General features: G+C 37.4%; 1 protein-coding gene across 7 annotated transcripts in view; it reads right to left on the reverse strand.

The window, feature by feature from the left end:
• Positions 1–14,027, reverse strand: part of LOC128889259 (glutamate receptor ionotropic, kainate 2) — a 185,878-nt gene that overhangs the window by 112,764 nt on the left and 59,087 nt on the right. For all 7 annotated transcript variants that reach the window (XM_054146701.1, XM_054146705.1, XM_054146706.1 and 4 more), the window contains exon 3: positions 13,574–13,735. In XM_054146701.1, the coding sequence (XP_054002676.1) occupies positions 13,574–13,735 (162 nt within the window). The remainder of the gene's footprint in view (positions 1–13,573; positions 13,736–14,027) is intronic.

Consider the following 14,027-nt stretch of genomic DNA (forward strand, 5'->3'; position numbering starts at 1 on the left):
TTGAAAGGGTTAACGTAGGCTCGTGGAATTTGCAACTTATTACAACTGAGAGAAGAGAAGGTGAGAAAGTAGGTGTAAAGTAAAAGAAAAGAAGTGCTTTCTTTTCTGAGCTGGATAGAGGACTCCCCTGAGATCGTCTGGTTGACCTCTGACATTTGGTAGACACTTTCGACATCCAATCAGATCTCTCTATCTTGAACTTCGAGTAGCTGTAACTGCGGACACTTTCGCACCTCGTGTGTATCCCAGTCCCAGGTCCACAGAGACCACGATCGTGAAGCTCTTCAGAAGAGACGTTGTTAGCTGTTGAGGAGAACTGTTAACCTCGATGTCTCTGAATATTATATGAATGTGGCATTGAATGCTTAAGTACCACCCAAAGATGGAAGCAAGTTCTCAGTTTGAATAATACAGGGTGTTCATGCAAGAGTTTGATTTCGAGAAAATCGACTTTGAATTTTCGTCGGGTACGATTGAAGTTATGTTGATAAGCACTTCCAATGGTAAAAGATTATTGTAGTTTTTTATACATTAAAACAATCGAATACTTTTAGAAAGCGTTCATAGAAATTTAATTAGAAAGACAAAATGTATGTATTCGGCAGGATGGGGAACATTTTCAGCAATTTCTATAATAATACACTTTATCATTACTTCAATATTCCATTTCATTACGTGTTTCTAATTTTCTGTTACAATAGAAACAAACTTGAACTGCGATAATAACCATTGAGACAAGATCTACAGTGAGATTCGTTATAACGAGACTCGTGAACTCTGACTCTCATGAAACATTTTTATTCTATATTTTCGACTTATTTTTTCATGTAGAATCGCCTCCTTTTCTCTCATACCACCAGTTACCGAACACTGTATATGTTTAAGAAATAACTTCTGATTATACCACGAGTGATGGTGCAAACTATTATATATACGTGAATTTAAGTTGCTATTATGGCCAAGGCAGTCTAATACTATACTGTGGAGTTTAATTGATTCAACAACAATATTATGAAATCTGTTTGCTCTTCAGTCAAAGGAGACCAACCCTTCGTGTTTCTCGTTCCAGTTGTCCGCCATATTTTCTTCATTCGTGTTCGCTCGTGTACAAACTGAACAATTCGTATCTTAATAGCTCGCTAAAGAATGCACAATGCAAACCGATCGCAGAATTTTAATGGCGCCCAGAAGCTTGTAATTGCCGCGTGACAACTCAATTCCACGCGGATGGAGTCACGCGAGGAGGTTATAAAGCGCGGTTCATTAAAATTTCAAGGTGTACAAGCCACCAGCAGCCTTCGAGCACGCGAATTGCTCGGGTGTTAATTGGGAATAGTCACGAATCGACGCTCCAGCGATCTGACCAACTCGACGTTATTCCGCTCTAATTGTCAAGCGAATGAAAACAGCACGGTACCGCACTCCCAATCGTGTCATTTTTTAAATGCGTATTAAATCACCGCATAGATTGGGTTAATTACGTACTGAACCCTCTATCGGGTTAATTTTAGTTTATCTATCAATTTATCTATCCATTTATACATTCGCGAGGTAATTGGTTTTCAACTAAACGGTAAGCGACCAAATTTGGTTAAATGTAGGATGTCATGATGACATTCTGTGTTAATTTTTGATGGGTATATATTAGGTTGTCCCAAAAAATTTTTCCGTGACTTGCGCTCAGTTATTTTGTGTGACAATGTTTATATAAATAGACAACCTGATTTCTTAGATGTTAATGTTGTGACAGCAACAAAGCAAAATGAATCGTACGCTATTCAAGCATGTAACATTAAAATAACATACTGCTGTTTATGTATTACTTATTAATGAAATGGAAGAAACTTTTGGGTCAACCTAATATTTGACAAACAATTGTGGCTTGATACATGAAAGTCTCTTCTTGTTTAAACTTTTTATAAAGGAGATTGGTATTGAATTATTATTCATGCTAATCTCTGTGACTCTTTCAATATCTGGTTTTCAGTAAATAAATTTTTCATGATTTTATTCTGTAAGTATTACATTGAAGCTATCTACACGAGTTGTTTAAAACAACCTTCTGAGGTTATTTTCCATTAATTTTTCATTAATAAAAAACCAGTATCAAACAATACGTTTCAATTATTTCCTCTGAATATACTTTCGTAAGCAAATGTGTATTTTATATGTTACAAATAAATATTATTATATATTAAATATATAATGCAGGTTTTAACAAAGACAACACAGAATGCAAAAACGAATAGACATGGACTAGAAGGAAACACGAAGCCCGAAAATGTTAATGGGACATCAGAGGCACGTACACATTGACGAGAGAAGCTGTTCGGGAGCGTTATTAAGCTTCCGAGATAAGGATTACGTGTAACGCTGGACCGAGAGTATAAGAGAAACATTTTTCATTTGCAAGTACAATAACTTCACTGTGGTTGATACAGTATCACGGAACTTTCAAGATTGGCAAACTTTCGCAGCGCGATCGCGATTCCGTTGGTCGTCTGTTCTTGCCCGTCAAAATAATTCAAGATGCAGCTACCTACTTTGCTATGCTAACGCCACGACTCTTACGGCTTTCTTATCCTCTGAGAATGATGATATTCGCACTTGAAAAGTGAATAGAATTAAAGTCGTGTTTCTTTCTACAAACTGTAATAGAAATTATGAATCAGCTAATTGTTGACTTTGTATGTTAACTTGAATATAGTTTATTATTACGTTCCCTTGTATTTACTTGTCTTTTCTTTATATGATGAAAATGTCTTTTGTTAAACATTAATTATTGATCTTGTTCACTGTCAGAATTAACATTCCTAAATTGCTATCTGATAATATCTCCTATATCTCAAATAATACACCTACCATGATATTTTAGATCTTTTCAGATCCTTATTTCTCAAACAAATTCGAAACCAGTAAAATGATGACATAAACCTCCCCTATTTTCCTATGGACTGTAATACATTTACACCACCTATATTTCTAATAATACACCTACCATGAAGTTTTAAACCTAACCACTTGACCATCAAATGTGGAAATTCTGTTATACAAATTCCAAACGTTATTCCATCATGACTTCTATTTTCCCTAAGAGCAATTGCACAAGAAATTAATACAGATCAAGATTTAAATGCTCATTCTACTCCCATTTCTTTACTTCGTCAAACACCTACAATAAACAATCTTAATGTATCTTTCAACGTTGTCATAAATACTAAGACCTATTCTATCTAGCCATCGCATTGGTTCTAGTCTACGTGTTGCTTTATCGTGCCAAATACCTTCCACGATCGATCAGACCCTTTCTCCAACCCCGATTGGTAACTTTAGAAAAGCAGTGAAGCAGTTCGGTCCAGGTAAGAAGCAGGATGTTCATTTCTCTGCACTGAGAAATACGGAAACAGATAACAAAGACACCCAACGTCGCTTGGTATCGGGGCAACGTGTATCTTTTCTCAAAGGTGTCCAGTCGCCGCTGGTCCTTTCAGCTCTCTTAACGAGGCGGCGAGTGTCGATTTGTTCTTTGATGCCAGTAATTCAGGAGGGCTAGTCAGACCCCGTTCAATCAGACTAATTGTGCGTTAAATCTCTTCGTGAAATCAATATCTCACCGTCTGAGAATCCCCTTCTGGTTCTGGCACGTTTTTCAGCCCACTCTGTCAATGTCTGAGGGCCGGAGGTGCATCGATTATTCGCTCTATTGCTCGGCACTTTACGAAAAATTGATCGACCCTGAACATTCAACGTTAACTCGACGCTAATGCACCGGAGCTGCGATAAAAAGACAGTAGTTCTTTAACGTTATAAGCTGGAGACAGAGTGGCATCGAGTTGCACGTTCAAACTGTGTTGGTCCACGAGTGAGAATGAAAAGTTTGTGTAAACGGGGGACCAAACGGCTTGGTTCCAATAGGGCTGTGAAAATAAAGATTCGAGGCTTGGTGTGCCAAAGGAAACCTGCAAAATTATAACTCAAATTTCCTCTATTTTCACCTAGACTAAAATCTATTTCAATTTTATCAGAATCCCTGATCTTGAGTATAAAACACGACAGCAGTGAACTTTGACAACCCTTATTTCTTAACCAGTCAGCTGTGATTTTGTCATGCGTAAAATTTAGTTAGCATTGAATTATTTAAGAGTATATTTCACATATTAATTTGAGTAGCAGAAGTATAAGTGGGATGAATTTTTGAATCTAATATTAATCTGCGTTTGACGACTATACCTGTCGTAGTAGATGCGCGCTCTGAACAGAGGGCACAGCCGACTGGTTAAACAAATCATAAACCAGCAGAATATTTACTTAAACCTCTCCTATTTTTCCAAGGACTATTATACATATTTCAATTCCTACACAATTTCTAACATCAAACTTAATAGTGATCAATTTAGTGTCTAGGTCTAATCTAATTGCAGCTATAATAATTAAATTTTTCTCATGTTGTATCAGTAGACCGAGTCTATGAAAAAGTAAATTATATTCTTTCTATACTGCTACGGAGTCAACACGACCACGATTACTTAATTATTTAAATGGACCTATTTTGGACCTATGTTTACTATGTTTACTAATATTTATCCTCGAACGAAACTTTCTCGATTCCAGTTTACTTCTATTTTCATAGAACTTCAAAACGAAACGCGCCAGATCGCCTGCGATATAAAAGACTGGATTCATTTTCATTCGCAGAGCACGCTTATACACATTCTGTATACCGGCATGGATTTAATATCCCCATCGTTTGACGTCAAGAATGTTTCAAGAAGTACTTTCTTCCCCAAAGAGAACTTCCGGAAAGTTCGCGAAAGGGTAACGGCCGAAGAAGGGCAACTGGAAAATACTCGAGGCTACTTATGAACTTAATGACTGCATTCAAACGAAAACTTCCCGAGAGACGACTTTAATTAAAGCTCGACCAACCGATTAAGACGTGATCGAGGAGAACCAGCTTCGCAAGTTTCACGATCGACCCCTCGACGTGAACGTCATAACCACTTTTTCGATGTTTAACGTCTTTCCACTACGGCTCGACTGGAAACCATTCTTTGCGCTCAACGACTTCATTTTGTATCGCGCTTCGACGTACGGAGAGAATCTGTCGATGAGATTTCAATCGAATTTCTCGTTCAAGTCACGGAGCAAACGTTGCTTTCCGTTCCGTGCGTCATTACCAGATGTTTGAGGATAAACGGTGTTACTTTAACGGACACTCGTCTTGAGATAAATGGCAATGACATAATTCTTTGAAACCTTTTAAAGGTACGCTACTTTATTTGACGTTATTTATTTGGTGTATTCGCGACCGGTAGATGTTTTACGTTTCTAGTACTGGCGAAAATAAAACATACAAAGTATGTTTTGAAATATCAACGCTGTAAATATGTATGCAGCGTATAAAATAAAAAGAACTAGAATTTGAAGTGACGTGAAATCACGTGAGTGGTCGTAAATGTGTTAATTAAAATATTACTGACAGGTGAGAGAAATGGCTGGAGACGGAGAATAAAACTGGTCCAAGGAATGGTAATTTCTTTTCAAACAATAATTATACTATCATGGTTTGTCAACTACAGCTTCCAAAATAATAATCTAAGCACCTAAACGTCAAGAAAACATTGAAAACGTCTGTAAAAGGAACATCCTATCAAATGTAACAAATGAGGTGAACAGAACAAATGATATATCAGAACGAGTTGTTTGACTGCAGTTGAAGACTATAGTTAAACATGTAGAGAAGAGCAAAAATGGTGCAAGAAAGAACACTGTATTACAATAGTATTAAGAAAAGAGGAAACGTTAATTGCGACTCAACATTTCCACGACTCGATTCTTATTTTCGCCAGAATTTATCTACGACAGTCTATCCTCGTAGCACGAGAAACTCTATGGACCCTACAGATGCGTTTATTCTGGTACAAACCCTATAAAACGAAGACGTCTGTTTCCTTTCTATCCATATTGCTCGCGAAAACCCGCTCCTGAAAGTTTGCTATTCTTCGTCCGTTTCCATCCCCGCGACGTTTCTTCTTTATATATTCGCGGCCCAGCGAAATCGAACTTGTGAAAACGATGCGCTTACAGCGCGATCGAGAGAAACGACAGACGAAAGAAAAAGGAAAAACGACGTTAAAGTCGCTTACGAGAACTGCGCCCTCGAATGCAGCAGAAACGCATTTCGATAAGGGTGGATGGTGGGCAACGTCCGTCGAAGTCACGACCCTGAATCGAAGGGAACGCTTCGAATGGAGTTCGGTATCAATGGACGAACCTGGGAGGACGCGTTGGAATGCTCGCAGACTTAGTCGAGCGTATTACGGACTTGAACTCATTCAAAGACAAGGAAAAAGGAAGATGTGCATCGCTGAGAGGACGACATCGATTAATACGTGGATAATTATTGGCTTGGGATAGAATGAATGAAGGATTAGATTGTAAATAATGCTCGTGAGTTGAAATACCAAATTAAGAATGAAGCTAGTTAAACAGGTACTGAATTTCAGTTTTTTTTTCAAATATTTTAAAAAGTGATATTCCAGTACATGGAATATTTATTTCTATTATTACTGCCACCCTTAGAATGCCTACCAATATAAGGATTGTAGCAGTATTGTATGTTTAAATGGAGCTACTTTCGGACTACGTTCACTAATATTTATCATCAAACAAAATTTTCTTAATTTCGATTGACTTCTACTTTTATAGTTATTATAATTTAATAACAGGAGATTTCAATGTCGAGAAGGAAAGAGGCATAGGTAAGAAAAAAAATTTAAGTGATTAGTAGAAAACTTGTGAAGATAAGTTCTCAAATATGATTTTCTATACATGTAAAAGAAATTCGTTCAAGAATAAGAAGGATAGCAAATATAATACTAGTCACAATTGGCATGAAAAAAGAGTTCAACGTCCTTTGAATAACCTTCAGATAACTCTCGAACAGTCTTTGAATATCCTCCAAATAACCCCAATAATATGAAATGTCAAATTGGTTGCAATATAAAAGATTGATACATTTACTTCTATTTTTGAATTTTCTGTAATATGTTTTTAATAGAAATAGACTAGTTCAGTTTCTTTTTCAGAGTATATAAAAATATAATTCAGAATATCATACAAAAATTCAACTCGAATTTAATTCAATACTGTTAATATAATTCTCTTCAATTCAACCCTCGAGAAACTGTTTCCTATCAAAAAATCCTGACTCATACAGATTTCCTCTGCGTCCTCGATACAGATGCACTTTATATATTATAGGACAAGAATTTTCATTTAATATTGGCAACAAGGACGAAGATAAAATGCGAGGTATAGGACGCTGCGATACAATGGAGTCTCTGGATATTTTACAGAAAATCCGCTGCTCGGAGGCGAAAATATTTCCTCCGTAATATAATTTTCATGATAATGCAACCGTGACTGGTGTCGGAGTCCAAGGGAGATGGAAGAAACGAAGAGAATTTGGCGAAAACCGACCTAGACGGGAATATCGTCTTCCACGGGGCTAGGCAGATTTTTGACGAGCGAAAAATCCTTTCTCGAGGAGAGAGAGAAATGGAGAGCATACCTGGACGTGGTGTAGCTCATGTTCGGTTCGTAGACGGAAAAAAAATAGCGCTCCGAGGAAAAGCGAACAGAACAACGTGCAATTGTCCTGTTGTTTCGAGAAGTCTACGTTTCGATGAAAGGACGACACTTGACGCGGTACTGGGAAGAGAAAAGCTTTTCTTCCGACAACATTTTCCTTTCACAAAGAATGAGAATCGAATTACGAAGGACGGAATAACGGCAGGGCTAAATCGTTGGAGAAACGAAATTTGAAGAGAGGGTGGCGGAACGTTAAAGGATAGCCATCTTGGTTCTTCAAATATTATTCTGCAAGGGGTATTCTTTGATTAATAAAAATTTAAAACGTTCTTATGCTAGCGTAAATTATAATAATTATAATTTAATAACGGGAGATTGCAATATCGAGAAGGGAAGAGGCGTAGGTAAGGGAAAAAATTTAAGTAATTGGTAGAAAACTTGTGAAAATAAGTTCTCAAGTATGATTTTCTATACATGGAAAAGAAATTCGTTCAAAAATAAGAAGAATAGTAAATATAATAGGAGTCAAAACTGGTATGAAAAAAGAGTTCAACGACATTTGAATAACCTTGGACCTTCAGATGACCCTCGAACCAACTTAATCGAATTTACAACGCCTAAAAATGCAAAATATACAAGTTACGATAAATAAAACTCATCTAACACGTCCTCCTACGTAGAGCAACAACGTTTGGGGCAACGTTGTGTAAACCACTCTCGGTGTAAGATTGCAGGCAATTTCAGAAGACGAGCACACGCGGCGCCTTGAAAGCGGTCGAATCAGGGAAGATCATCGCGGAACGTATCACGAGAAAATTCGGGACGCTGATATTCGGTGAAACACTGTTCTGAAAATTACGAAGCAGAATGGCGGGCAGCGTTAGCGCGATTCTAGACGCGATAGGATCGCAGATGCTGCCCTGAGCAGAGCTTAAATCGCGAAAAGAGCAGCGGCTGCACGGACGTCGTTGACCCCGCTCTGAAATACGATCACCAGATACGGTTGGTTTAATCTCTGCTTGGAACCTTTGAGTTTCAACGTAGGCTCTATTATTCGCAGATTTCGCGGTGGCGCGGCTGGCAAATTTCGAAACACCGATTCGCGAAACGCTGCACACCCTGGCGAACATGTACGGGGGTAACGGAAACGACAAGCTTTTATTTTTCTTCTATAGGAATTTATAGAGTCGTTAGTTTTTCTAGAGAATGTAGTTTCTCTTTCTCCATTGCTCTTGTAGACGAAATTGTCGTCTTATGAAATTCTGGAGTTCTGGAATATTTTACACGAGAAAAAGAAGAAATAAAGGAATATTTGTTCTATGATTCTAAGAGTGATAGAAGACTACGAAGCATTGAATGTAATGCACGGTTCCGATTAAAATTGCAAGCGCAAATTGCATCGAACAGAAGTTCTATCACCAAAAGATGACTTCGAGGGATTCACCTGTTTCCCGTATTATAATTTTGTTTGCATCTACGTTTGAAAGAGAGCTGCGGCTTGTTCCAGTTATTAAAATCAGTCTGTACACAGCCACGACGTGCGGAAGATGGAAGATCGAGAACCGTGGCTGCACCAAGAACCTCTATTCGCGCAGAGGCATCGAGAACAGAGCCCTCAAGTGGTGCTCTCGAACACGTGACACGACGTGACGTTGTACATAATCCCGATTTCTTCTACTGGTTCGTAGACGTAGCCACGTTTTTCGCGTTTTAGTACAAAGAAACGTCTATCGACTGGACGCGTTACAATCCCCGTGTAAACCTTGAAATCTTTTGAGAAAACACGAAGAAAAGATAAATTCGAATGCAATACCGTTGAACATTAATTTCTTGATTACAAGATCGCTTAATACTTCTGTGACAGACACAAAGAGTAAATGTCCGAATGAAATTTTTGAAAACAAATGCGAATTTCAATTTCTTTTCACAATTTTGATACTGACGATAATTCTTGTTCTCAATATGTTATACCATCATCAAACTATTCGCTTTAATGTATCGATTTATATTCTACTAGCTGTGCTTCGCGGTTTTACCCGCATGGAATACTATTCTTATATTTTTATCTTATTCTATACAAAAAATGTACCCAATGTTTTGTACTAACAAATTTCCTAACTAAATTGTTTTTATAACGAAAGAACAGGAAATCCATTATAAAGGAAATTGAAAGGAATTGCAACCTCCTTTCACCCCTTCAGGAGTTGAATTTTTCAAAATTCCGAAATAGATGTTTGATTAAACATATCAAAGAGCATTAAGACCAAGTTTCAAGCAAATTCGAACACAAATAAAATATTCCTGGTACAAATGTTGCAACCTTTTTCTACTCCCGTAGAGGTTGAATTTCGAAATATCCTTTCTTATTCATTGTATCATAATGGAAGCCTCTGGGAAAAATTTCACCTTTGTCAGGGCTTTCAATTTTATATGATTAAAAGATCTATCAATTCTATACATATATAGATTTAATATTTTATTCAAGTAAACCGTATTTGCTACGATGGAATCGATAGGATAAATTGCATATAAATTTGTACGTTCGTTAGTCTCTTTACCAGTGCGGAATTTTTAGTAGGAAACGTCATATATGGTCGCCAAAAAAATTCTCGTACACAAATCGAAGGCGCGAGAACGCTTAAAATTCGCAGCACGGCATTCTTCTTGGTTTTCTAATACCTTCGGCGAATCGAGCGGTTAAATTCGTGTCCTGCGCGGCGGTATCGAGCCTGTCGCCGATAACCGACCACCGTTTAACTGGCACGTATGCATATAACAGTATAAAACTCGAAAAAAAGAGCCCCTACGCTCAGGGGAGCAGATAACGCTTCATGCGAAGCAAACGGTCCGGCGAAGTTGATCTCGGTCACGAGTGCGCGCATTTGCATGCATACGAACGGGTGCGGTATTCGATTGTTCTCGACAGTCTTCACGATCGTTTCCTACAACGATGTCCCCAGGCTTACTCTCGGGGGTGACCCTTCGAGCACTATGGGACACCGTTTAAGGGTCACGCAATTTAAAAGCTGACACCACTTTCGAAAAATCGAAAGTGTTCCTTTCTCTGCGAAAGAAAAAATACTTGTGTAATACAAAGCGAGAGATGTAAACTGAAAGTCTGAATTAGCGTAGATACACTTTGTGACACTCGAAACGCGTTTTACTGGTAATTGTAAACACTTTTTTTTTTAAAACGATGGAGATGCTAAATCTGTGAATTCGGCAGACTTGCTTCTTGAAGGCACTTTTCTTAATGTACATTCATATGAGCTGTTCATTGCACGAATCGATTAACTCCATAAAACAAAAAGTTGAAATGAATTATTTATTATTCAATGGCCAAAAAAGTTTTGTTGTTGAATGGTGTTAATTTTTATTATTCAGAAAAGTTATAAATATAAATAGTTATGACTATACCAAGTGCTTCAACACTTACATTTAAGATTTTTCAAAAAGTAGAGTTAATCGATTTGTGCAGTGAACGGCTCATATGTAGAATAATGAAAAGGTTTGATTTGTATATGGACGATGCATGATTGTATTTGAAAAAGAAGTACAAATTCATATTACACCGAACAGAAATTATTCTACTAAAAGATAGTCCCCTCGAAGGATTCGATTACTTCGTATCTTCGAGTAGAAAAGATTTAGAGCTCTTACATTGTTTACAGCTTGACTTCTACACAAAACTGAACAATATTTAGCCGAACCGGCTCGACAACTTTTCAATCTTTCAGAAAAAACATGCGTCAAGCCGTAAAGAATGTACACATGTATTCGTGAATGAGAAACGTTTCTCAGATTTAAAATTCAGATCAATGAAGAGCAGATATAATCGACCCCATCACCCTGTGTGTAGTATGTACGAGAAAACACTCCAGATAAAGGCGTCACTTTGAATAGAAATCGACCCTTGCGAAAAATAAGAATATTTCTGTACCCTGCAATGTGTATTTACTTACTACCGGTTTTTTTCTAACGCTTAATCCCAGTTAATCCTTTGCACTCGACAGATGACTCTCAGACATATCTTAACGCAATGCAGTAACTCGAGAGATGACTTCCGATCACTATCATGTTTGGCGCAGTAAATCAATCAGCAATAATGCTTGTTTAGGTTTAACTTCTTTAGAACTCGAAATTTCATAAATAAAATAATAAGGATGGCCTGATTTTCAAGTCTCAAATTAGTTTGCGATCACAAAACAGGCTACATCTTCAAAGTCGATCTAAGCTTAGCATTCGTGGCAATTGAATGCTAAGAAAGCATTTTGATTGCTGTTAAATAGCAGAAAAAAAGGGCTCGAGTGCAAAGGGTTAATAAAAATTCCGAGGTTGAACGCTTTCGGTCAGGTTGTACCAATGTCGGTAAACAATGTTGCTAACTAAATTAAACACTGGTAGACATCGTGTAGGTACTTGGCAGTCAACAGAAGCGAATAATAACGTTCGCGCTACTTAATGACGACGCCGCAAGCAACCCTCTTATCCTCGCGCGGCTTATATTGCGTCGTCACGATAAATTCTCCTTAAAGCAACGTCTTGCTCGATGTCCTGAAACAATTTCGACGCGAACCCGGATACCTTGCCTCGCCCACTAACCCGCTTTCCTCAATTTGTATCGCCTTAATCTCGCGATGCAACAGCAAAAACTTCATTTCCCGAACGAAAGCAGATTTTAATACCTGGGATAAAAATCGACGAAGGGAATAGAATTTTCTTAAAACCTGGACGAACGAAATACAATTCACTCCACGATACATTTGGCTGCGGTATAACATTTCCAATTGTAGAGTTCGTTATTGATTTACAGTGAAATCCGAGTGTTATTGAATTTAATTTAAATTTGATTATCACTGAAAACAAACCTGCAAGCAGAGAATTTTTATTTCACGTTTTCAATGTATAAACAAATTCAGACAGGTACGAAGTCGTTTTACAAGTATAACACCTAATGTACAGTCTCACATTTGTTCCTCCTTTACATTCATTTAATTCTTGCTTTACGTTATCATGAATTTGCATTTGTTTAGACGTCTTCCTTCATAATTCTCCCATTAGGGATGTTAGTGGTTTGTTGGGGTACCTTGGGATTGCTAAACCCGTACTGTAGCTATAATACAATCAAACACAGCTACAGCCCCTGAGGGTAAACTTGGAAGTTATGAGGGACCAGATACTAGCGCCACCTTTGTGACGTCGGTGTCTAAGCAAGGTTTACAGCCACCATTTTGTCTCAAGAACAAGAAACTAATAGACGAATCCATACTAATATTATAAATGCGAATGTAATTCTGTCTGATACCTTTTCACGTCTAAACCGCTGAACGGATTTCGATAAAATTAGGCAAGGAGATAGATCGCACCCTGAGGAAAGACATAGGCTATAAAATAAGATTTCAGTTCGAAATCTCAACATTTGTAAATAAAGAATCAGAAGTATCGATTGAAACATCTGTGTTACGGAAAACAAAAGACTGACTGGTTCACCAAGGGTTCACGTGGCTAAACTGTCAATTGAACGCAACACGATATAATTTTTGGAAAAAAAAAAACGTAACCGACTTGGAAAAACATTAAAACTGCACTAAAAAGTATGAAATAATTTCTAGTTAATTTATATGAATACTTACCAGCTTTACATATAATTGCTTAAAAATATGAGAAAATGTATGAAATAATTTCTATTTAAACTGTATTATTAATCACCAGCCCTTGATGAATTTGATTAAATTATCAAATACGCTATATTAAATACAATGCAACGGAAATTAATTGACGAATTCATTACATAAATATTCACATAAATATTTACATAAATATTTACATAAATATTTAGTATTTAAAATGACTTTCTTTTTCTTTAAAAGAAAAATATTTTCATTGTAATTTTATACAAAGGGTGTTTGTTACGTCAAAAAACCTAACATTGTGCCTACAGATTTGTTTTATTTAAAATAAAATCTAGCAGTCAACTCACCCTTCTTCGACGCGTGGAAGGAGTCATCTTTCGGCACATATTGTATATCGTACTCCAGCGTCGTTTTCGGCAGGATGAGCTTGTTCTTGTTGATCTTGTACACGGCATACTTGAAGGCCAGCTCCGTACTGCTATCCTTTTGGTCATGAGTGAATATAGCACCTGAAATCAAACAGACGATTGTGCCAGAATCAGCTGGTTGGGTGGCTCGTCGAATATCGTTTCCCGATGGTCGCAAAAATTCGCGATCAAAATGCACTCTTTCGACCCAATATACCCGCATACTGCTGACCCTGCTGTTCTATCTCTACGAAGGACAAGTGCTCTCCGTTGCATTCTATCGATTATGCAAAACGGAATTGGGCAGAGATTACTTTGCGGATACTTTCGTTGTAATCATGGAAAACTAGTTTCGAAACTATCGCTCAAACAGCAAACGTTATAAACATGATAT

Source organism: Hylaeus anthracinus, unplaced genomic scaffold, assembly GCF_026225885.1.
Source record: "Hylaeus anthracinus isolate JK02 unplaced genomic scaffold, UHH_iyHylAnth1.0_haploid 11997, whole genome shotgun sequence".
Classification (NCBI taxonomy): domain Eukaryota; kingdom Metazoa; phylum Arthropoda; class Insecta; order Hymenoptera; family Colletidae; genus Hylaeus; species Hylaeus anthracinus.